The sequence below is a fragment of the Haliotis cracherodii genome, unplaced genomic scaffold, assembly GCF_022045235.1.
Source record: "Haliotis cracherodii isolate W230 unplaced genomic scaffold, xgHalCrac1.p SCAF_10, whole genome shotgun sequence".
Classification (NCBI taxonomy): domain Eukaryota; kingdom Metazoa; phylum Mollusca; class Gastropoda; order Lepetellida; family Haliotidae; genus Haliotis; species Haliotis cracherodii.
The window spans coordinates 37,645,893-37,668,334 of record NW_027266265.1 but is presented as its reverse complement, the minus strand read 5'-3'; the positions used below and the strand labels follow the sequence as shown (position 1 = coordinate 37,668,334).

Genomic DNA, 22,442 nt, shown 5'->3' with positions numbered 1-22,442 from the left:
CTAAAACAAGGACTGGTCGGCTCGGAGTCAGTATACTGTCTCTGAGTGGGATATTCATGTTAAACTGCGGCATGGTATCTCAGTGAGCTGGCACTGTAAATCGGAATCAGTCCGAACTAGTACAAGCAGCCACACACACGCACGTGCATGCACTTCGCTATTATAAGTGGACGCGACGTGACGTTAAACCCAATTTCACCTTACCTCACCATTGCTATTTTGCCATAAGCGCCCAATGGATCTGTTTAAAAGGAAAAAAATCGCGACTAGCCTTGACTTTTTTTTAATTTATGTCACAGTGAATAGCTACTGTGTACTGTAAAGATAACTCACTGATGTTGGTCATCGTGACTGCATTTATCGAGTAGAGGCTTCCAAAAAAGAGTGTCCCTATACATGTCTTAATTAATAAATAATAATAATTACAAATAAAGGGTAATATTCATAAAAAGTAGACATGAGCGCTTCTGGTTCTATCTGTCCGAAGCATTAAATATCGACTCATTGACCATGGCGCGAGATAATGCTCTTTTCTGATGCGTCTTTGTGATTCGCGTTAGTTTAGTAGCCTTTGTATGGTATTATTTGTTTGTTTTTGACGTCGCATTCGGCGGCCTGTACATATTCGAGTCTGGGCCAGACAATCCAGTGATTGACACCATGAGCATCTATCAATGCACTTGAGATACGATGTCATCATCAGTCAAGTCAGCGAGTCTGACCCCCATTTTCAATTAGTCGATGCAGACCTATTCTAACCCGAGTCTTCATGGGGAGCCCTTTGTAGTATATGATGTATTATGGAGAGAGTATATTATGTATACATATATGTAAACATACCGCTGACTAAAACTATGGAAGACAAAGGTAGGTATCAATGTAAAAGCTGCGATGGGTTTTTAGCTCACCTGACTGAAAGCCAAGTGCCTCCGTACAGATTCTGGTTAGAAATGGTCACATGCATTCTACCAAGCGCGATATCGACCGCCTCTTACAAGCATACTAGGTTACATATCGACAGAAAATACTCCATCTACGTGCCTGTATATAATCGGGTCTGAGCCAGAATAATACAGTACAGTAAACTACGGTTATAACGAACACGCTTATAACGAACTGACGGATATAACGAACTTACTTTTTAGTCCCGACTATTTGCTGTAGTTATGCTGTATATATGCTTATAACGAACTACGGTTATAACGAACTAAAAATAGTAGTCCCTTTGAGTTCGTTATAACCGTAGTTCACTGTAATTGATATTACTGTTGGTCTTGATTCTTTTTTATGCCTGGAATAACAAGTTGAATACTTACAAATTAATATACAAATTTCAGCGGCCTTAACGTCTGTATTTCAAAATACAGTAAACTACGTTTATAACGAACACGCCTATAACGAACTTACCGATATAACTTATTTTTTAGTCTCGTCCATTTGTTGGATATATGCTGTATATATGCTTGTACCGAACTACGGTTATTACGAACTACAATTAGTGGTCCCTTTGAGTTCGTTATAACCGTAGTTTACTGTATGTAAGAAGGTAAGTCACAACAAGTCAGGGAGATACGAGGCCTTGTTTTACAGCATGAAACATGTGTTACATAGTTAAGGCTTCTACAAACAGCTGTATCTACTTGCCATCCTCCACGACCGCGCGGGGAGGTGGGGTAGCCTAGTGGGTAAAGTGTTCGCTCGTCATGCCGAAGGCTCGGGTTCGATTCTCCACATGGGTATACATTGTGTGCAGCCCATTTCTGGTGACCCCCGCCGAGAAATTACTGGCAAAGTGCTAAAAGCGGCGTAAAACCATACTCACTCACTCACTACACCACCGTGACATTGCTGGAAAATTTCTAAAAATACCGGCGTAGTGCTAACTCACTTCCCATTCCGTCAGTGATTCAGTATTAGCCGAATGTGTTTTCGTTCCATGAATGTTTCATATCAGAAATGGCCTTTTGCGAGCATAATACCTATTATTTATTCCAAGTTTAACACATATGTTTCATTTACTCACGTAACCTAGCAGCGTTTAGAAATATTGCAGCATCACCTGATGACAACAATGAGTGAGTGAGTGAGTTTAATTTTACACACCTTTTAGCAATATTCCAGCAATATCACGGCGGGGGACACCAGAAATGGGCTTCACACATTGTACCCATGTCGGGAATCGAACCCGGGTGTTCGGCGTGACGAGCTATCGCTTTAACAGCTAGGCTACCCGACCGCCCCTGATGACAACAAGATCAGGTGATCAGAGGATAGAACCCGGGTCGAAGGCGTAACAAGCGAACACTTTAACCACTGGGGTACCTCACAGCTACCGAAGGCCACGTAATCTAGAGGCAGTCGCGGCTGTAGTAGTCATACTGGGCGTTGGTACCACAGAACACATTCTTCGTGTCGGAGCAGGAGTTCGAACTCAGATGACAGGCTGCCGAAGGTGGACTGAATTCGAAACTGCGACATAGATAGGTGGCGCTGATGCAGGCGTACATGCATGTGCTCAAGGTGTACCCTGACAGATAGACGTCATTGTTGAAGTCGGTGAGTGCGTAGCCGCGGGTGACGGTGAAGTTGGCGCTGAAGGACGTACAGTGTCGAGCTGTAGGGGAAAAGTTGCAAATTAATGTACATTCACGCCACCATCGAAATTATATCAAACTGTATATCCGTAGAGGAGAGATAAGATACGTGATCATAAAGTCAATAAGAATTCTAACGCGACCATAACTTATTTCACTTTTGACGATTTAAGAAACTAAAGAGAGTTAACGTAATTGACACACCTTTTTGTTGGACAGTGCGCACCGAAGAGGTGGCCAATGAGAATCGTATTTTTAAAAAAAATGGAAAGCGCAGGACGCCCAATCATCTAACGCAACACAGCCATCCGTGTAGAGTTTGCTCCACTGACCGCACCAGGATCCGGTGGCCATGGTCGTGGGTTCGAATATGTTGTTTAATCCCTGTCTGCGTCACTTTTGACGTTTGTTGTTTAACGCGTCACTTATAGGCAATAGTCATTAGTCAAGCTACATGACGCCTGTCGAGTCTTGACCAGACAATCCAGTGATTGACATGAGCGCCAATCCAGTGATTAACACGAGCACCAATCCACACAGTTGCGATTCAGTGACACACAATCAACCAAGCCTGACAACCTGATTTGGGGACCTATTTTCTTACCCAATCCCAAGGGGTGTTCTAGATTATCTTCCAAAACGAAACACTGTCCAAAATATAGCGACTTTAAACTTATCCCTCACTCACACTATTAACACACGCTGGCAGTGTCTCGATATTACTGCTACTGTCTTTAGAACACTCAAAAGCGTGTTTGTCCGTGTAGATATTCACTTCAAGATTAGATAAAACACCATTAGTCACAACAACGACAGGTGTGTCTGAACGTGTGATAGTGAGGTACATGTAGGGCTTAGATGCAGTAGATACGCCTTCTTATGTATTTGGCAAACACGGTTTGCACATCAAGTGAATAATAAGGATTTGTATAGTTGCCATTTGTCTCGATTGACCATAGCAAATGGGCCAGCAAATCCAGTGATTGATATCATGAGGAACAATCCACGCCATCGGGGTACGATAACACGCGTCACCGAGTCTGACCATCCGATCCATTTGATCGTGTCTAACTACCAGCATATGTTCCCGGGGGCTATTCTAACCCGGACTCCCAAAGAGGTTTTGGTTTGGTTTGTTGTTTAACGCCGCGCTCAGCAATACTCCAGCTATATGACGGCAGTCTGTAAATAATCGAGTCTGGACCAGACAATCCAATGATTGACATCATGAGCATCGATCCACGCAATTGGGATACGATGACATGCTTCAACCAAGTCAGCGAGCCTGACCACCCGATCCCGTTAGTCGCCTCTTACGACAAGCATAGTCGCCTTTTACAGCAAGAATGGGTTGCCCAAAGATGAAGTTAGTAAGAAAGGGGCTCCGAATTGTGGAAATTTTTCTCTCAGAGTGGATTCTATCTTATGGATATATATGCAGTAACGATACTATGTACCTTCTACACAGGAATCATAGGCAGGTCTGGCGTGGAAGTGTGGTTTGCAGTGACACGTGGCCGCTCTACACACCGCTCCCGTGACGTCTCTACAGTCAGCGTCTGTCGTACATGACGTCCCCAAAACATCCTTAGTGCCTGGCCATGAAATACAAAAACAACAAAATCACATCTTCGTACGTGAATGTAAACAGACACACTGGGGAAAAAGACAATTATCTATGTCATAGGGGGCAGTCGGGTAGCATAGTGGTTAAAGCATTCGCTCGTCACGCCGAAGACCCGGGTTCGAATCCCGACATGGGTACAATGTGTGAAGCCCATTTCTAGTGTCCCCCGCCGTGATATTGCTGGAATATTGCTAAAAGGTGTGTAAAACCAAACTCACTCACTCGCTCCAAGTCATAGAGCCTTATCACCCGATCTGTGACTGGGGCCTCCCTTGACCCGAAATCCCAACAGGGTCAGGCTAAACTGTGGTCGTTGGCGAGATAGAGATGGATTGTGTGTGTGTTCAGTTGTTTTATTTACGCCGCACTCTGCTATACTCCGCTACAAGACGGCGGACTGTAAATAACCGGTAAAGCCAGTGGTTGATATTATGAACTACGATCCACGCCGTCGAGGTTCGTTGATACGCCGTCAAATATGTCACCGAGCCTGACCACCGAGCATAGGATGCGAGGGATGTTGGGGGACAAAGAAGCCCCACAGATTGCAGACAAACTGCAACAATAAATGAGTGGGCGGTGTTTGAATGAGGCAGCTTCATCGCTGCGTGTCAGCTCAGTGTGAAGGAACGCAGGGAGGAAACCCCGTATCGTAAATATAGGTGTCAATTACAGAGTTTGGGTAAGGGAGGTCCTACTGTACATTGTATAAGGTAACACACACTTACGACACTTTGGGGAGCATCTGTGGTCGTCCATGCAGGCCGGTCTCAAGTAAGCTGTCTGTAAACTCTGTTAAGATCAAGGGCCATCCATTTAAAGTCATTTAAGGTTATTTTTTATCTTTATATACCAGTTAGTTTACAGGTTTATCTCTCAAAACATTTGGACGATGGTCGAAAAGAATTAACATTTCTTTGTAAGAAAAAGGGTCCGTAAGATGAGGAAAAGAAGAATTTCTAATTCTTTAATTTTCTAATTGCCATTTTTTGAAACATGTAACAGGAATGTTAAAACCTTGTATTCTGTTTACATAGGAAGAAAGCCACAGAGGAACTGCTTGGAGTCTTTCAGCAAGCATATTCGGGTCATGGGGTCGGTAAAGCGTGAGGAAACTAGAAATTGTGTTTCTTTTGTATATTTTGTGAAATGGGTCAGGAATACTAATAATTTAATAGCGTTAACATGGGGCCAAAGCGACACACTGAAGAACCGATGAAGCTTTAAATAGTTTTCGAGCAAATACATACGGATTAATGATCATGTAACGCTTATCTCATTCAAGGGCTACAACTGTGAATTTTCGGCTCAGAGGCATGAGTGTCAGTGTCAGCGTCAATAACAAATATTCAAAGTGCAATTTACGTAAAAGGTTATTACATTTTACCGCAAGTTGAGATTATTACAATTTAGGTCAAGTTTTATTACAATTTGCAATTGCGTATTACAATTTACGTCAAATTTTATTACAATTAACGTTGTTATTACAATTAACGTCAAAATTATTACAATTTGCTGCAAGTATTACAATTTACCTTTTTATTACAATTTACGTCGTAACAGACCCTCTTTTTAACATTCTTCATTTTCAAAGCTACGGATCCGTAAACCAAGTAATATAACATAAAAGACAGAAATATGACAAGAAACAAATTATTAAAATCACCACGATATTCCAGCAGTTCGGCCATGTATGCCTCTCACGTACATCGTGTATGCTTTTACACATCACGTGGATATTCTGGGTAGTAATATTGGTCCCCAACAACCCATGCTTGTCGTAAGTTGCGACTAAACGTATCGGGTGGTAAGAGTAAACTATGAATTGTTTATTTGTCACATGGAATTCGGACATTATCTGAGAACGACCCATATATCCACTGACTTTCCTCACACACTAGCGGACTACTTTCACCACACACTAGCGGACTACTTTCGACACACACTAGCGGACTGCTTTCACCACACACTAGCGGACTACGTTCCCCACACACTAGCGGACTACTTTCACCACACACTAGCAGACTACTTTCACCACACACTAGCGGACTACTTTCACCACACACTAGCGGACTACTTTCACCACACACTAGCGGACTACTATAACCACATACTAGCGGACTACTTTTTTCACACCATAGCAGACTACTTTCACAACACACTAGCGGACTACTATAACCACATACTAGCGGACTACTTTTTTAACACCATAGCGGACTACTTTCAGGGTTTCCCTGTTACAAACGAATTAATTGTCTTAAACTGTTAACTTTTTTTACACGACGATGAGTCTTTACGTCTTGACAATTATTAGACAACCCTTATTCGCATTATACGCATGGAAGCATCAAGGTATGCTAAATAACCTATCCTATTAGCTTTAGTAACCGACATCCACTGGTAGCCAATGCATAGCTACGATTCAGGCCTTCACAACGCCCTGTGTTTAATCATGCACTGGCAATCTTCATCAGCGTAATATAGCGAAAACGCTCATACCCCGTTGTTCCACGCCGTCGGGGTAAGTAAACACGCAAATGAAACAAGTCACCAGACCTAACAACACGATTCAGTCACCTCTTACCATCATAGGCTGCTTGGGACCAATTATAATCCGGTGAAGATCCCCCCTTTAAAAACCTACGATCATATTTTTCACTTCAAAAGGGAGAAAATATCATCTAATTCTTTAACACATCAACGCAAACATAAAAAGTACTTACTCCATCCCCAAGGTCAAGGTCGATGTCAAAATAGCGAAATCCAACTTCCGACACCAAATCGCCACGTCCATCACACGGGTGGGAATCGAGAAGCTCACATCTCCCTCCGGGGCCCGTATTGAAGGAGCGACACGCTGATGTACCGATACAGGCCTGCGTGCACGCCAGGGGAGACGTCGACGTGAACGTCGATAGCGGCGTCACGTTGAGTTTGACGTTCATCGAAGATGACATATGTGCTCGGTAGTAACGAGTTGAACACATGGTGAAATCAAGGATCCAAGCCACGTTAATGAATACAGATAACGAGAGACCTTTGCGATGCATCGCCAACGAGAAGCCTCCGTATACTTGTATTACGACACGATTGTTAGTTGTCACATATAGTTACGCTTTTCCTTTCGGTTTCCAACCAGTGAAGCAGTAACTTCAGAATTGATGTATTCGAAAATGCAGTGTCTTGCAGGGAGGCATGTTTTGGTGGTTTCTGGATATTTCAAGATTCGCCGTTTACTTTAATATTGACTTATGCTACCCATTATTTATACACACACGTGTATGTTAACAAAGCACGTGGGAACAGCACAGCCTGTTGTTGACCATCATTTCCCATGTACAATGCTTCCCAACCAATAATAGCTGTCGCCACTGGTCAGCGTCAAATAGCTTCCTAATTGGTCAACACCGAGTGATTGATAAAGGATGTATTTAACATGCTGAAGGCAAACTTTCTCGTAATACAAGTATTTCATCGGATTGGTAAAATGCTTAATTGGCGATACTATTTTAAAGTGTGTTGTTAACGCCGTAGTCAGTTGATACCGTGATCATTTGCTTGTTTGTTGTTTTACGCCGCACTCAGCGATATTCGTTTATGTGTTTCTGGGACTGTTGTCAGCCTTGTAACGTTTGCAACGTTTTGGTCAAATCCGAAGTGTATACTTTCTTTTTGCACTGCAGTTAAGTTATAACGTTGGTGTTCTGTCCATAATAATGTTTTATTTATTATCAATGTACATTTTTGACTTTTGCTAGTCACCTTATGGCTAACATTACATTTTAACTCACTCACCGAACGTCCCTGGAATCAATTCGTGAGTGAGTATGATTTTACGGCGCTTTTAGCAATATTCCAGCAATATCACGGCTTGGGACACCAGAAATGGGCTTCACACATTATACACACCAGAAATGGGCTTTACACATTATACCCATGGGGGAATCGAAACCTCATCAACCTCTTATTTACCGAAGTATTTACCTATGTATGTACCTACTTGAAATGTTGAGAAGGAAGTACCGATGTTATGTTTATGATGTTTTTATTATTTCAGTATGGGGGCCAAAGGCCGAATATACAAATGCTTTGAATACATCGGTTGTTTACAAATAGAGTGCCATTTTAGGACAGAGATATACATTTTCAAAAATGATAAACCTGCAGATACAAGGAGGCACATCGAGAGTAATCAGGAAGAAATACAGTTTACAGTACAGTTTCTCGCCAATTACTTTCATACAAAAGACACACGTAAGGCTACCTATGTCTGGGATCCGTGAATGCCTGAACACGTCGTCATCTTGTGAAGGAAATTCTTTTCGCTGACTTTGACCTTGATTTCCTGCCCATCGATGATGGAGGTGAATTTTCGATTACCTCATCCTTGAATCTAACTGATTTCGTCAGTCGGCCATCGGCAGTTCGTGGATGGTTTGTACGAGGGAGCTGAGTTATAAACACCTGATTGTCATTAGGCAAACTTCGCGGTGTAGCTCTGGAAGGACTCGGAGTCCGTGCTTCAGGCTCCTTGTCAACTTTAGTTTTATGAGTGGACCAGCCCAAATGAATCTCGGTTAACTCCCTTTGTGTTAGTCTGGAACAAGGACGAACTGTACTTTTGAATTTTGGCTTTTCCTTTTCGTCCATTGCTTCCTCCCAGACGTTCCGTTTCTTTTTTGGTCTTACCGTAAATGCGTCTATTGTCGTAATTGTCGACGGCGTGCGGCAACGTGACCTCAGAGGTCGCATATAACCCGGAAGTGTCATCGACTCCGGGTCATTTGCACCCATGTCCATGACAACCCTTCTGTGACGGACTTCAGGTGATGCAGGCCTCTCGACCAGAATCAGAGGTTCGTGGTTCAGGAATTTGCTTTGTTTGACAAACGTCTGACGCAATTGCTTCATTTTGAACTCCATACGGCGAACCTCAAGGTTAATTTTCCCCAGGTTTTTACACAATAGAGGATCATCTTTTGTGTTGATGTTCAGTAGACATTCGCCGAATTTTGATTCCTTGGGACATCTTGCTGCATTCATAGCTTTCTCCCTCTCTAACCGGGCCTTGCGGTTGAGGAGGGTATCGACACTCACTCTCTCCTCCATCTCATAACGGTAGGGATCCTCGAGCGATACCTGAAAAATGAGAGAGTGGGTAAACTATATCTCGCCACCAAAAGCTTGTTAAAGAGCTAAATTCATATTATGCCATCAGGTTTGTGAAATGTAAGGCCCATGATATGGCCATGGTAGGGTAACCTCATGATAAACGCGTACGCTCGTCATGCCAAAGGTCCGGGTTCGGCACCTCACATAGATTTACTTTTGTTATTTAACGACGCTATCAGCAATATTCCAGCTAAATGACAGGCGGTCTGTAAATAACCGAGTCTGGACAAGACAATTCAGTGATTGACATCATTGGCATCGATCCACCCGGTTGGGATACGATGACATGCATCAACAACGAGCCTGACCACCCGATCCCGTTCGTCGCCTCTTACGACAAGCATAGTCGCCTTTTCAAGTCAGCGAGGTTTGTCAGCACCATACCCGTGCTCGTCGGTTTCATCAACGTAAACGTCTATACCTGCATCACTTTGGGCTATAGGAAGCTGATAAGCCGTGATAATTTACATCTAAAGTACTGTTCAAAGCGGCGTTAAGCCAAACTCACTCACTCACTATTTCTTATATTTGGTAAGATGATTTGACGTGACGAGCGTTGACTCTATCCTATCCTGTACATTGGGCGGGTGACCCGTGAATATCCGGGTTAGAACAGGTCTTCAGCAACCCATGCTTGTCGTAAAAGGCAACTATGTTTGTCGTAAGAGGCAACTAACGAGATCGGGTGGTCAGGCTCGCTGACTTGGTTGATACATGTCATTTAATCCCAGTTGCGTGGATCAATGCTCAATGACATGATGTCAGTCACTGGATTGTCTGGTCCAGACTCGATTATTTTCAGACCGCCGTCATACAGCTGGAATATTGCTGAGTGCGGCGTTAAACAACAAACAAACAAACAAACAAACAAACAAACAAACAACATGGGTCAGGTGCTACCGGTAGGGCATGACGTGCTTACACTCTCCGTGAACACGTGGTGTCATCACTGATTTTCAGTGATCCATTCAGATAATTTTCACCACCAGATAGCCTTTTATGCACAGAGGAATCTGTTCAGGCAGATAATCAAGACTTATTATTCTCTGGCGTTGACGTGTATATTTACATGTTACTCTGCGACCCGCCATTGCTGAAGTCAAGATTTGGGTGAGCATAACTCAATGAGATCGTAAAATTCGTAAAACAATGAAACAAATCATACAGGCACATACGATAACAAGTAAATTAGGAACACTATTGACGACACTTACTATTAACTAACCTGTCGTCTCTCCCTCCCAGCTGCTATCAGTCACTCTGATGTGTCCGTCGTTATTCAAATACCCCCATACGTTTCTAAAAGCCCTTAGTGTTGTCAGTAGGTACATACAAACAGAGGGACTGTCTTCTTGCCACTTGACTACATGTACAACCAGTCAGTAAATGGCCTTTATTCGTCTCGCCCGCTATACAATACTGAATTTCAAGCGTCAAGGGTCCCGGTCTCGCCAGGTATACTTGATATGGCCTCTGAAGTCCTATTGAATCACTGTCGTCACCACTTTAATATATACACATCTCCATTCGGTTGTATTGGGCCCATGCCATTGACAAAGACACTTCGCGAGGGACTATGCTTCATTGTCTGAGGCCCATTACCAGTGTTGGCCTAGATTGTTTAATTGACACTGTGCAATTAAGTCTTGCCTCTGTGGAAGTAGGTCATTCATTAACAGCTAGATTTATATACAAAATAATATAATTTGAGTTAAACAAAAGGGGGTTTCAAAGACTCGCATTGCATTTGCTGTGGGTGAGTGAGTGTGAATTTTTGTTTTGTTGTTTGTTGTTTAACGCTGCACTCAGCAATATTCCCGCTATATGACGACGGTCTGTAATTAATCGAGTCTGTACCAGACATCCAATGATTGACATCATGCGCATCGTTCTATGCGATTGGGACACGATGACATGCCTCAACCAAGTCAGCGAGTCTGACCACCCGATCCCGTTAGTCGCCTCTTACGACAAGCAGGGGTTGCTGAAGACCAGTTCTGACCCGGATCTTTACGGGTATTAAGATTTATATCTGCAATATCTCGGTATTTCTGTTACCTCTATTTTCTTGGCTTTTCTTATAAAGAAAAAATTTCGTCTACGTCTAGATTATTTATTTCTGGGAACTTTTTCAATGCAAAACGTCACCGGTTGTTTGTGTTCACAGCGTCTTTACCCTCCAAAATCCTTATGAAGAGACGGATGAATCAATTGAGCTGACACCCAAGCTGATGGCCAAGCTTCAGCCTATATACAATTTTTTGAAAAAGAAATTACTATAGATGAAATAAATTTTAGGCAAAAAAATTGCAAAACCGATCTAAGCATGGGTACTTCAAGAATTTTGATAAATCTGTAGAAAATATCGTAAAAAAAAATTGAGATATGATGAGTTCAAGTTCGCGCTACGGTGACAATATATTTCAAATGGACATATGATTTGGGTGCTTATTCAAAGTGTCGAATTTCAACGTTAATGACCGTTATAGCGGCTGTGATTTGAAGCAAGATATCAGAGTACAGAACGAGTTACACACTAATATCTCTGAATACTGTTACCGTAACTGTTTACCTTGTGCTCAACACAATTCTCGGGCCGTTATTTAACACCAGGTGCACAGAACTCTCGTGGCCTTATAGAAGCATAACGGTATTTATGAGACAAGCGGCTCAATCCTGATTAGTGTCAAAGCCCTGGGAAAAAAGCTGTGGATTAATATGTGATAGCCTGTGGTGGGACTGTTATTAAAGAACGCTGAATAGTTGGTTTAAACCACGTTATTGTCACATGAAGTATGTGCTTATATCTCGTACTTAGAAACTCTTATATATCGGGTCTGTGATTTGTGGAGGACAGGTAGATAGGGTATGAGATCACAGGTGATCTGTACTGCTCGAAATAAATGAGGGACGTATTTGACTGACATGATATCGCGGCAGGGCAGGGCAGGGCAGGGTGAAAGACAGCAGAAATGGACTCCCGAAAAAAAAGTTGATTAAGGAGGAACCATTTGATATTTTGAAAAAAATCTATTCCATAAATGCTCGAAGAAAATATTGTTTCAATTTTACCAATCAGAAATTGTTCACTTGACTACTTGAATTCTGAAAAAATAACGAGATTTGGCAGAAAAAATGGCTGGCTTCTGCACTCGGAGAAAAGAGTATAACACACTAGTACTGTTTAAAGAAATATTCCGTCTCAAACAAACATTCATTCAAATGATGACACAAGATTTGGGTATCAGCAATTTCCAGCAATATTAATGGGCTTTACACTTTGTACCTATGTGGGGAATCGAACCCGAGCCATGGGTGTGACGGGCGAACGCTTTAACCACTAGGCTACCCGAACGCCCCCATAAGATATCGAATGGAAGCAAACAAACGAAGAGTGTCAATAGTTTGAAGACCATTATGGAACATATAATAGCTGTAAGTTTTTCAACATATGTATCGATTGGCATGATGGATGATCTGAAAGATAATATGTTTTGAGTGCCCCCCTCACCTCTCCCCTTCTCCCCCAAATTGTATAGCTCCTTCTTTCAGACAAAGCATTGACCGGAAAATATTTTTTTGTCTCAAACAAAACTCCCAGCCCCAGAATATTAAGTGATCGGTTCCAACACTGTACAAATGTGTTTCAATTCTAAACATGTACGGATGTTGTGTTTGGGGGTGTTTAGGCTGTAAGAGTGAGTGAGTGAGTTGGGTTTAACGCCGCTTTTAACAGTATTCCAGTTATATCGCGGCGTATCAGCTTAATGTGGGAGGAAAGCCCGAAGTGATGCAGGTCTCAGACGTTTACCACTTCGGTGAAACCCACGAGCACGGGTATGGTGCTGACAAACCTAGAAACATAATCGGGGCGAACCGGGATTCGAACCCATTTAGGCTGTAAGAAGATATCTCATTTCATGTGTTTAGACCTAGAGGTCTTAAGATATGTATTTCGTATTGGATTTAAACATATTCCTTAACATGTTTAGATCTAAATATGTCTTGTATGTGTATACATTCTAAACACATTGATACAGTGTAAATGCAGAACGGAACGTAACTGTTTCACCCCTTCACAACTTGAGCTCATAGCTTAAAATATTAAAAAATGCAAAGCAATAAAACAGTACGTAAATTCAGATGTTATGTTTTGCGAGAGGCTGGGCGGTGGAAATATGCGAATGTAACCCATAAGCGATTATAGTGGGTGAGCATTGTGACCCGCTTTTCAAATGCCATGTATTACACACCTAAAGCAATAAAAAAAGTTACACCCGCACCTGTATCTATCCTATCATGTTGCGTTTCCGGCAAAACAACTTAAGTGATAATAATCTTGATTCAATTTGAAGGCAAGCTAAAATCTATATCACGACGCTACATGTCTCAGGATTGAACTACTTCTAGATCTGTAAACCTACCTCTGTCTACTTGGCCTTTTGGGGGGTCGAGAAGCGGTGGCAGTGTGTAAGCATGTAGCAATACAATACACAACAGCGTTGTACAAACTATCTCAACTAGATCCGCGTTAGTTCAAGTGCAACACAGGCGCCTACTGTATACAGTCAATACTAATCGATAATAAGACGGGTATAACAGAGCGCCGTCTATCTGTAGATCAAGGTCATAGACGGGCGGTAACGTCACCGGGTGTGGAAGACGTTGCACGGATTGAATACCATGGTTTGTGAAAAGGAATGCTATTGAGGAGCTTGGGCAATACTATGGGGTATGGGTCGGGATTAGTGGGAGGATTTGTGATTGTAGACCCACAATGATTTAACTGGGATTGTTTGTTTGGCGTTGGTCACGGGTCATTGAGAGGTGATTTTCACGTTGTGCGGTGTATCGATATCAGGATTCAAGCGTTTGTTGAACAAAATATGTATTTGTAAGATATATTGAAAGTGTTTCTCGTGGGAAATTGCATGAAAAATATAGTCAGACACAAAGGTACGTGAATGAGATATACTTGGAGAGTTTTTGTTGTTTGTACTGTACCTTGATTTGTGATGTGTTTAAATCTAGAGAACATTTGTCTTTTCCTGTCCTATTTTTTATGACTGGAGAAAAGTTGACATTTTATATGCTTTATCAGGACACTAGTTTAAATCAATGCGAAACACATTGTCAAAACACAACACTGCTCTTCGCAGAAAGTGATACACGTCCAAGGCACGTTGTTTGGTTGAAAATGCGAAAAAGTGAAGAACACGTCCCGCTTGGGCAGCTGAAACTACATGTGCAAATAAGGGTACATTAATGATACGGGCGGCATGTCAGAGTCTCACACTGATACAAAACCACCACAGAAATGCCACGACTGACGCCCGAACAAAGCGAGAGGGCCCATGGTAACTACACCCAACGAAGACCGGTACTTGCGTACTTTGCATCTCCGGAATCGATTCCTGACAGTGATGTCATCAGCGACGAATGTCTTAGGGTATATGGTTAGTCGACAGACTGTGGCCAGACGACTCAGGGCTCAAGGAATTAGGGCTTACAGACCTTACAGAAGACGGTTATTGACAGCGCAACATCAGAGATTGAGATTGAGATTGAGTGTCCGGACTGTACGTCGTTGGTAGCGACGTGACTGGCAGAGGGTCGTCTTCACTGATGAAAGTCGGCTGTGTTTGTTAAGAGCTGATGGACGACAGCGTGTTTACCGCCGAAGGGGAGAACGAACGGCGGCATGTTGCGTTCAGGAGGTAGTGCCGTACAGTGGAGGGGGTGTTATGGTGCGGGGAGGAATTTGTGGGCAGCAGAGAACACCACTGGTCATCGTTAACGGAAGAAGGACATTCTTCTTCCGATTGTCCTACAGTCACAAACCGCCTCCGTGGTCTAGTGGGAGAGCGTCCGCCCAGAGAGCGGAAGGTCCGGGGTTCGATACCAAAAGACGTTAAAAGATGGTACTTGTTGTTACCCTGTCTAGCGCTCGACATTAAGGGGCTAAAACAAGGACTGGTCGTCTCGGAGTCAGTATACTGTGTCTGAGCGGGGTATTCATGTTAAACTGCGGCATGGTATCTCAGTGAACTAGCACTATAAATCGACATCAGTCCGGACTAGTACAAGCAGCCACACAAACACATACACGTCCATGCATGTCGCTATATAAGTGCAATAATCTTGGCCGCGACGTTAAACCCAATTTCACCTCACCTCACCTACAGTCAGTTTACATATTTACGTTTGTAACAGTATGTTGGCTGTCAGTAGTAAGAATGTTAAAAAAATATACGTTGCCTTAACGCTAAACTGTAGGGGTGGGGGTAGGGGATATAATAAGGGATTGCATAATATCAGATTGGCTCTGATTATGTTGCTAGGTTGGTCAGCACCATACCCGTGCTGACGTATTTCACCAAAGTGGTAAAGGTCAGAGACCTGCATCGCTTTGGGCTTTCCTTCCACATCAAGCTGACACGCGGTCGCACAACTGTAATACAGTTCCAAGCGGCGTTAAACCCAACTCACTCTCTCACTTCGCCGTTGGTTGACGTTATCTCCGAGTACCCAACGCACCGGTCACACTTTGAGTAGAATCAATAGTAATACTGGCCACCTGGACGATTACATTTAAATAAATATTTCAAGAATGTCAGTTGGAGCTATAGACCTGGTAATTTGCTGTATCGAGATCCCAAAACCAGAACTAATTTCCTGAATGAACATAAGCGTAACTTGACGTACATATAGGTTAAATCGGACACGCGATGTACCGGATATTGTCATCTTACGCAAGCTTTCTAAAAAAAAAGGCCTTAGATGGAAATATCTATATATAACCTATTGTGGTCGAGAACCGCTGGTAGCTACAGTGATGACGTAAATCCTGAGGTACAGTTAGTCTCCATGATCCCAGGAAGGTGGACTAGCTTTGGTTGTTGATGGCTTCTCGCCAGTGTTTTAAACAGTTAATATCACTGCTATGCTAAAATAGGTTTGACTAATTAGTTTTAAATGTAACTTTCATAACATACATATTTTGTTATTATCGGTATAGGCTGAAACAATATATTCGTGGCTCACACCTCTAATAATTGTATCCTTATGTTTTACATCAGTGAGGGGGCGGTCGGGTAGCCAAGTGGTTAAAGCGTTCGCTCGTCACGCCGAAGACCCGTGTTCGATTCCCGACATGGGTACAATGTGTGAAGCCCATTTCTGGTGTCCCCCGCCGTGATATTGCTGGAATATTGCTAAAAGCGTCGTAAAACCAAACTCACTCACATTAGTGAGTAAGTGAGAGAGTTGCGTTTGACGCCGCTTTTAACAGTATTCCAGTTATATCGCGGCGTGTCAGCTTAATGTGGGAGGAAAGGTGATGCAGGTCTCAGACGTTTACCACTTCGGTGAAACCCACGAGCACGGGTATGGTGCTGACAAACATAATCGGGGCGAACCGGGATTCGAACCCACGATCATAGGTTTCTGGTGTGCCCCAGGGACGCAACTCCTTGGCGCCTTGGACGTCTTGGCCACCTTTACATTAGTAGTCTAATACCTTGCTTATGTGAAATAAATATATATTTCGTACCTGATACGTCTCCCATCAACGTGTGTGACGTCAGAAAACGTCCATCCAACTCCCAACTCTTCAAGCACAGATTCACATGTTGCCGCGGAGCCTCGCAACGCCCTGTACAAGTCACTGCGATACATATACCGTGGCAGTTTCACCTTCACGGCAATCAACACAATTCTCGGTCCGACCACCTAGCATTTATATTGCCTCGAATATTCCATTCGGTTGAAGCTATTATCCCAATTTTCTAACCATAAGCACGCATGAGCTTGACGTAAGAATCACAGATGTGTGATCCACTGTGACTAACGCGGCTGTGATTAAAACACGTGACAGGTGAAATTCGATCGCGTATGTTTCCTATGACACCGGGAGGGCGTTTGTCACACGCTGTCTATTAAATATAATGGCATGATCGCTCACTCTGAGGCTCCATGACGGCAGTTTGTTTGACTGGTTAAGCGGGAGTCAGTGTATTGTACAGTAAACTAATCGGCCCTCGACTGACGTGTTGGAATACCTTAATGGATAACAGCAGATATATCTACATGTGTCTAATAAATCTACCTGTCTATATGTTTATCTATCCATTCACCTACGCGTTCCGTATATCAACATGACAATAATCTATGCACCTTATTATTATTGCTATTTTTTTATATCTGTCTGTCTGAATATCTATTTGTGTGTTCGATAGTCTGTCTGTATTTCTATCTGTCTGTCAGTTTGTCCGACGGTATTTATTTGATTGTCCGACTGTGTATCTGTCTATACGATTGCCTTTCATTTTTCCGATTTTTTGTGTATCGATATGCCTATATATCAGTATCTGTCTGCATATATAGATGTTTGTCGACCCGTGAAGATCCGGGATAGAATAGATCTTCAGCAACCCATACTTGCCGTAAAAGGCGACTATGCTTGTCGTAAGAGGCGACTAACGCGATCGGGTGGTCAGGCTCGCTGACTTGGTGCTCATGATGTCGGTCACTGGATTGTCTGATCCAGACTCGATTATTTACAGACCGCTGTTATATAGCTGTCAAACAACAAACAACTCACCAGACACTCCATTCTAAAAAATAACGTCGTCCAACGGTTTGTTCGAATCTCCAGAAAAGACGTCATGGTAGAACAATGTTTTATAGTGAAATAAACCACACTTCGTCCTTCATTGTTCTATGCGATTTATCGAGTAGCTATCTTATATATCTGTATCTATCTGTCTGTCTGTATAGATATCTGTATCTGATTGTTCTTATATCTGTCTGTCCGACTGTCCGTTCTATACTCACCGTCAAAGGAAACGCGAAACATAGAAACATATAGAGAGGTAAGTACGTTGAGAAAAGATGTTCCAATGTGAACCACTTATTGACAAAACTAACAAGCAGTAGTGTTACCAGAGTCTTTATTCTTATCGCGATATGCTGCAGGTGATATCCAAACTTTACACGGGACAAATAGTGCATCTCGAGTCATGGATCTATGACGTCACATGTGATGCGTTCATGAGCGTCGGTTTATGCAACATACCGGTATGTTCTTTTGTGCATCGAACCTATCTCATGTCTCTTGAATATGAGTAATTCTTCATATATTAACCAACATGTATGGTTTTAGCTTTTCCTTTGCCTGTGAGTATGCATCTGTCAGTCTGAAGGCCATGTTTGAGGACCACGCCCAACTACACCCAAGCTTGCCGTAAAAGGCGACTATGCTTGTCGTAAGAGGCGACTAAAGGGATCGGGTGGTCAGGTTCGCTGACTTGGTGGATACATGTCATCGATCCCAATTGTGTGGATTGATGCTCATGATATTAATCACTGGATTGTGTGGTCCAGACTCGATTATTTACAGACTGCCGTCATATAATCTGGAATATTGCTGAGTGCGGCGTTAAACAACAATCAAACAAACAACAGCACCCATCCACATGACAACACATTCCAGGTAAGCAAGTGTCGTCCTGCTGCCGACTGCATACCTGTGACTTCAGGTGTGTGAGAGAGCTGGGTCAACACTCTAGGGAAGTACTCCGTCGACAGATTTCACATCTCTTGCCAAATCAATATGGACTCTCCTGAAAGTCATGAAACATATCGATGTAGCGACTTCCCTCGGAGAAGTGACTGTGAGCTTATCGAATCGACATGACGGAAATAGCCAATACACCTGTGCATAAAATAGTACACGTGTTGACGACCGACCTTACCTGGGTTAAACAATCGATAAAACGCCTAAACCCTAAATAAATACCACACAAACAATCTCACATGTATTTTACGACGATCCCTGTGGGTATGTATTGTAAAATAGATCCACAGTTTATTTTGTTTGTTTGTGATTGAGATGTTGTTTATTAGCGTAAAGGGGCCACCGGCCCATTGATACAGATTCAAAGCTTGCAACACATTTTTCTTACAGACACGCAGAGATGAAGTTGCAATCTAATATAATACCACATTGTGACAGTGAGTGAGTGAGTGAGTGAGTGAGTGAGTGAGTGAGGGTTTACGTCGCTTTTAACAATATTCCAGCAATATCACGGCGGGGGACACCAAAAATGGGCTTCACACATTGTACCCATGTCGGGAATCGAACCGCCCCCACATGGTGACAACCACAATCATAACTATGTTATAAAGTATATTAAATACAGTTCAGAGCACACAAAATTTGATATATTGTCACGAATAATTAATATAATTAAAATAAGTATCTCTCTCTCTTTTTATTAACTAAGAATATATACTTTGCAAGACATTTTTGTAAAGGGGAGTTACAACATAGTAACTGTCCGAATTTCTCATGGCTAGGGAATTCGCAATATTATAACGGAATAAGGTCAGAATTAAAGGGGCATTCTAAACAAAAGTGGTATTCAGTTTCTATTTGTGGTACTACACAAAGTGGGCATAACCGTTTAATCCTTGGTATATCATATTCCACTTTGCATCATAAGAGAATGGCTAGAGCAACAGAAACGTATAAGATCATTTCTAAATATAAATACATCAACGTGTTTAACACAAGCTCCAAAACTAAACGATTCTCGAATTGAACAGTACAGTTCTATTTTTTGAAATTTTCTAAGATTTCAAAAATCGATACATCGCTGCTAAAAAATAGACCCAACACCTTGTTGCAGCCAAACCTCACCGAAACTTTATAAATACAACAGGCATTTAACATTAGCGGCCCAACATGTTCTACCTGTTTCTGTCTTTGATTGTTCAGCGGTATGTAAATAATCTGGACCAGACAATCCAATGATTGATATTGTGAACAACGACTCGCCGTCGGGGTATGAGGACACGTTATCATGTAAGTCCCCAAACCTGACCACCCGGTCCATTCAGTTGCCTCTTACGACCAGCATATTAGGCGAGGTGAAATGGGGTTTACGTTCGCGTTCAAGATTATTGCACTTATATAGCTACGTGCATGCACGTGTGTGTGTGTCTGTTTGTAATAGTCCGTACTAATGCAAGGCAGGGTAACAACAAGTACCATCTTTTAACGTCTTTTGGTATGATCGAAGCACGACGTGGGGGACATAGTTTTACTCGGCATCACGTTATCTCAATCTTGTATTAAGACATTATATAAAAGGAGGATCGGATGGTTAGAGTGTGACTTGGATATTATGCATTCATATCTCTCCGGCATTAATCGCGCTCACATTCTCAATCACTAGTTTGTTTTGTCAAGTTTTTATAATTGTACAGGCCGCCGTCATAAAGCAATTGCATGAATACCGATTATTAATTTTTCATGCTGATCGTAAAAATCAGAATATAATGTATTTCTCTACGTTTCTTACTAAATCCTACAGACACGGTGAAATAACACCGCCGTTCAGGAAACGTTTTAAAACTAATTTCCTGATCGAATCCGACCGCCTCCGTGGTCTAGTGGTAGAGCGTCCGCCCGGATAGCGGAAGGTCGGGGTTCGATCCCCAGCCGCTTCATACCAAAGACGTTTAAAGATGGTACTTGTTGTTACCCTCTCTGGCGCTCGGCATTAAGGGGCTAAAACAAGGACTGGTCGGCTCGGAGTCAATATACTGTGTCTGAGTGGGGTATTCATGTTAAACTGCGTTTATCAGTGTGCTCGCACTATAAATCGGCATCAGTCCGGACTAGTACAAGCAGCCACACAAACACACACACGTACATGCACGTCGCTATATAAGTGCAATAATCTTGGACGCGACGTTAAACCCCATTTCACCTCACCTCACCTGATCCAATCCATTATGTTTTAACCTAAGCTGACACAAGTGTCGATATTATTCATACGAGGTAAAACTCTCGTTAATTTTGTATGCAATAATACTCACCTCACCATAAAAAACTCTGCAATGTCGCGCAATGCACACCATATTTTAATTAACCTAACTATCCCAGGCCTGACTGCAGTTATCTCCCTTCTTATGACTCTACTGACGACATTTGCACAAAGACTGATACTGGATGATATTATTTAGGCTGACTGTGTTGACAAAGTCAAAAACTGAGGCTAGTGTTGGCTGTTCCACAATAGGAGCACCGATATGTCACATGTTATCTCTAAAGGTGAGTGTTATACACGCCAGTAATGTCAAATACTAGTTATTGGTAATATGAAGTGTCTTGGTGCAATCACAATACGCCTCTCGTGGCGATTGCTAAGGATCTTCAACTTTTTTTCTGTTTGTGTGTGACACATTTAAAGGATAAACTAAACCTAGATTATTAGAATTTTATTGTTTTAACTGTAAAACGTACCGTGAAACTTTGACTTGGTAGTACTATGCATTTTGTTTATGCCGAACTAACACACCCGAAAGGTAAATTCACTTTTTTTTACACCGGAGTCACCAAATTCACAGCTGTAACGTCTGCCTTTAGATAATCGAGTCTGGGCCAGGCAAAAAAATGACTGAAAAAAATATCGTCCCATTGGTCGATGACAAGCAATCAGCCAAGTCGTGGAGCCGGACTTGACCTGGATTATTTGACAAGATAAGGCAAATATAATATTAATTAGAAAAACCCAGGCCAACAAACCTGATCTTGTCCTTTTTGATAAATTCAATGAAATGATTTATATTATTGAATTTTCTGTCCCCTTTGGACGCTAATGAAAACATGGCAAATATGCAGACCACGCTTTTAAAACGTCACCCTTTGAATCCCAAGTACCAAGTTGCCCGACTCCACATTGTTTTCTCGGTGCCTTAGTTTTGGTACCTCCCAATCTGTTGACTGACTTTGGGAGAGTCCCCGAGTTTGCTACCAGGAATACAGCCCTTCTGACAATCTGGGTAATACAGAAAGCTTCAGTGTTGGGGATTCTTCGCATTCTCCGAAAAGTTCTGGGTGGGTTTGACTAGGCGGCGCTTCCTGGGAGAAGTCCCATTCGCTGTCTGGGCTGCGTGTAGAAGTGACAAGGGCTCTTAGCTGATGATGAGCCTAACCAGCCTGACTGTGCCAGGATCACCCAAACCCTCTTTGCTGCATT

General features: G+C 42.5%; 2 protein-coding genes across 3 annotated transcripts; both read right to left on the bottom strand.

Annotated features, from left to right (window-relative positions):
• Positions 1-2,348: 2,348 nt before the first annotated feature.
• Positions 2,349-7,271, bottom strand: LOC139450256 (uncharacterized). The gene is made up of 4 exons (XM_071231938.1): positions 6,945-7,271; positions 4,950-5,013; positions 4,052-4,189; positions 2,349-2,614 (listed from the first exon to the last, which is right to left on the bottom strand). Exons 1-4 carry the CDS (start codon positions 7,269-7,271, stop codon positions 2,349-2,351), a joined length of 795 nt encoding a protein of 264 aa, XP_071088039.1.
• Positions 7,272-8,290: 1,019 nt separating this feature from the next.
• LOC139450240 (uncharacterized) lies at positions 8,291-17,130 on the bottom strand. 2 transcript variants are annotated; one of them, XM_071231929.1, is made up of 2 exons: positions 16,946-17,130; positions 8,291-9,360 (listed from the first exon to the last, which is right to left on the bottom strand). In XM_071231929.1, the coding sequence occupies exon 2, from the start codon at positions 9,328-9,330 to the stop codon at positions 8,521-8,523; it is 810 nt and encodes a 269-aa protein (XP_071088030.1). In that variant the 5' UTR covers positions 9,331-9,360; positions 16,946-17,130; the 3' UTR covers positions 8,291-8,520. The 2 variants fall into 2 exon arrangements, with proteins under 2 accessions (XP_071088030.1, XP_071088022.1); XM_071231921.1 differs by lacking the exon at positions 16,946-17,130 and adding an exon at positions 10,608-10,677.
• Positions 17,131-22,442: the final 5,312 nt, after the last annotated feature.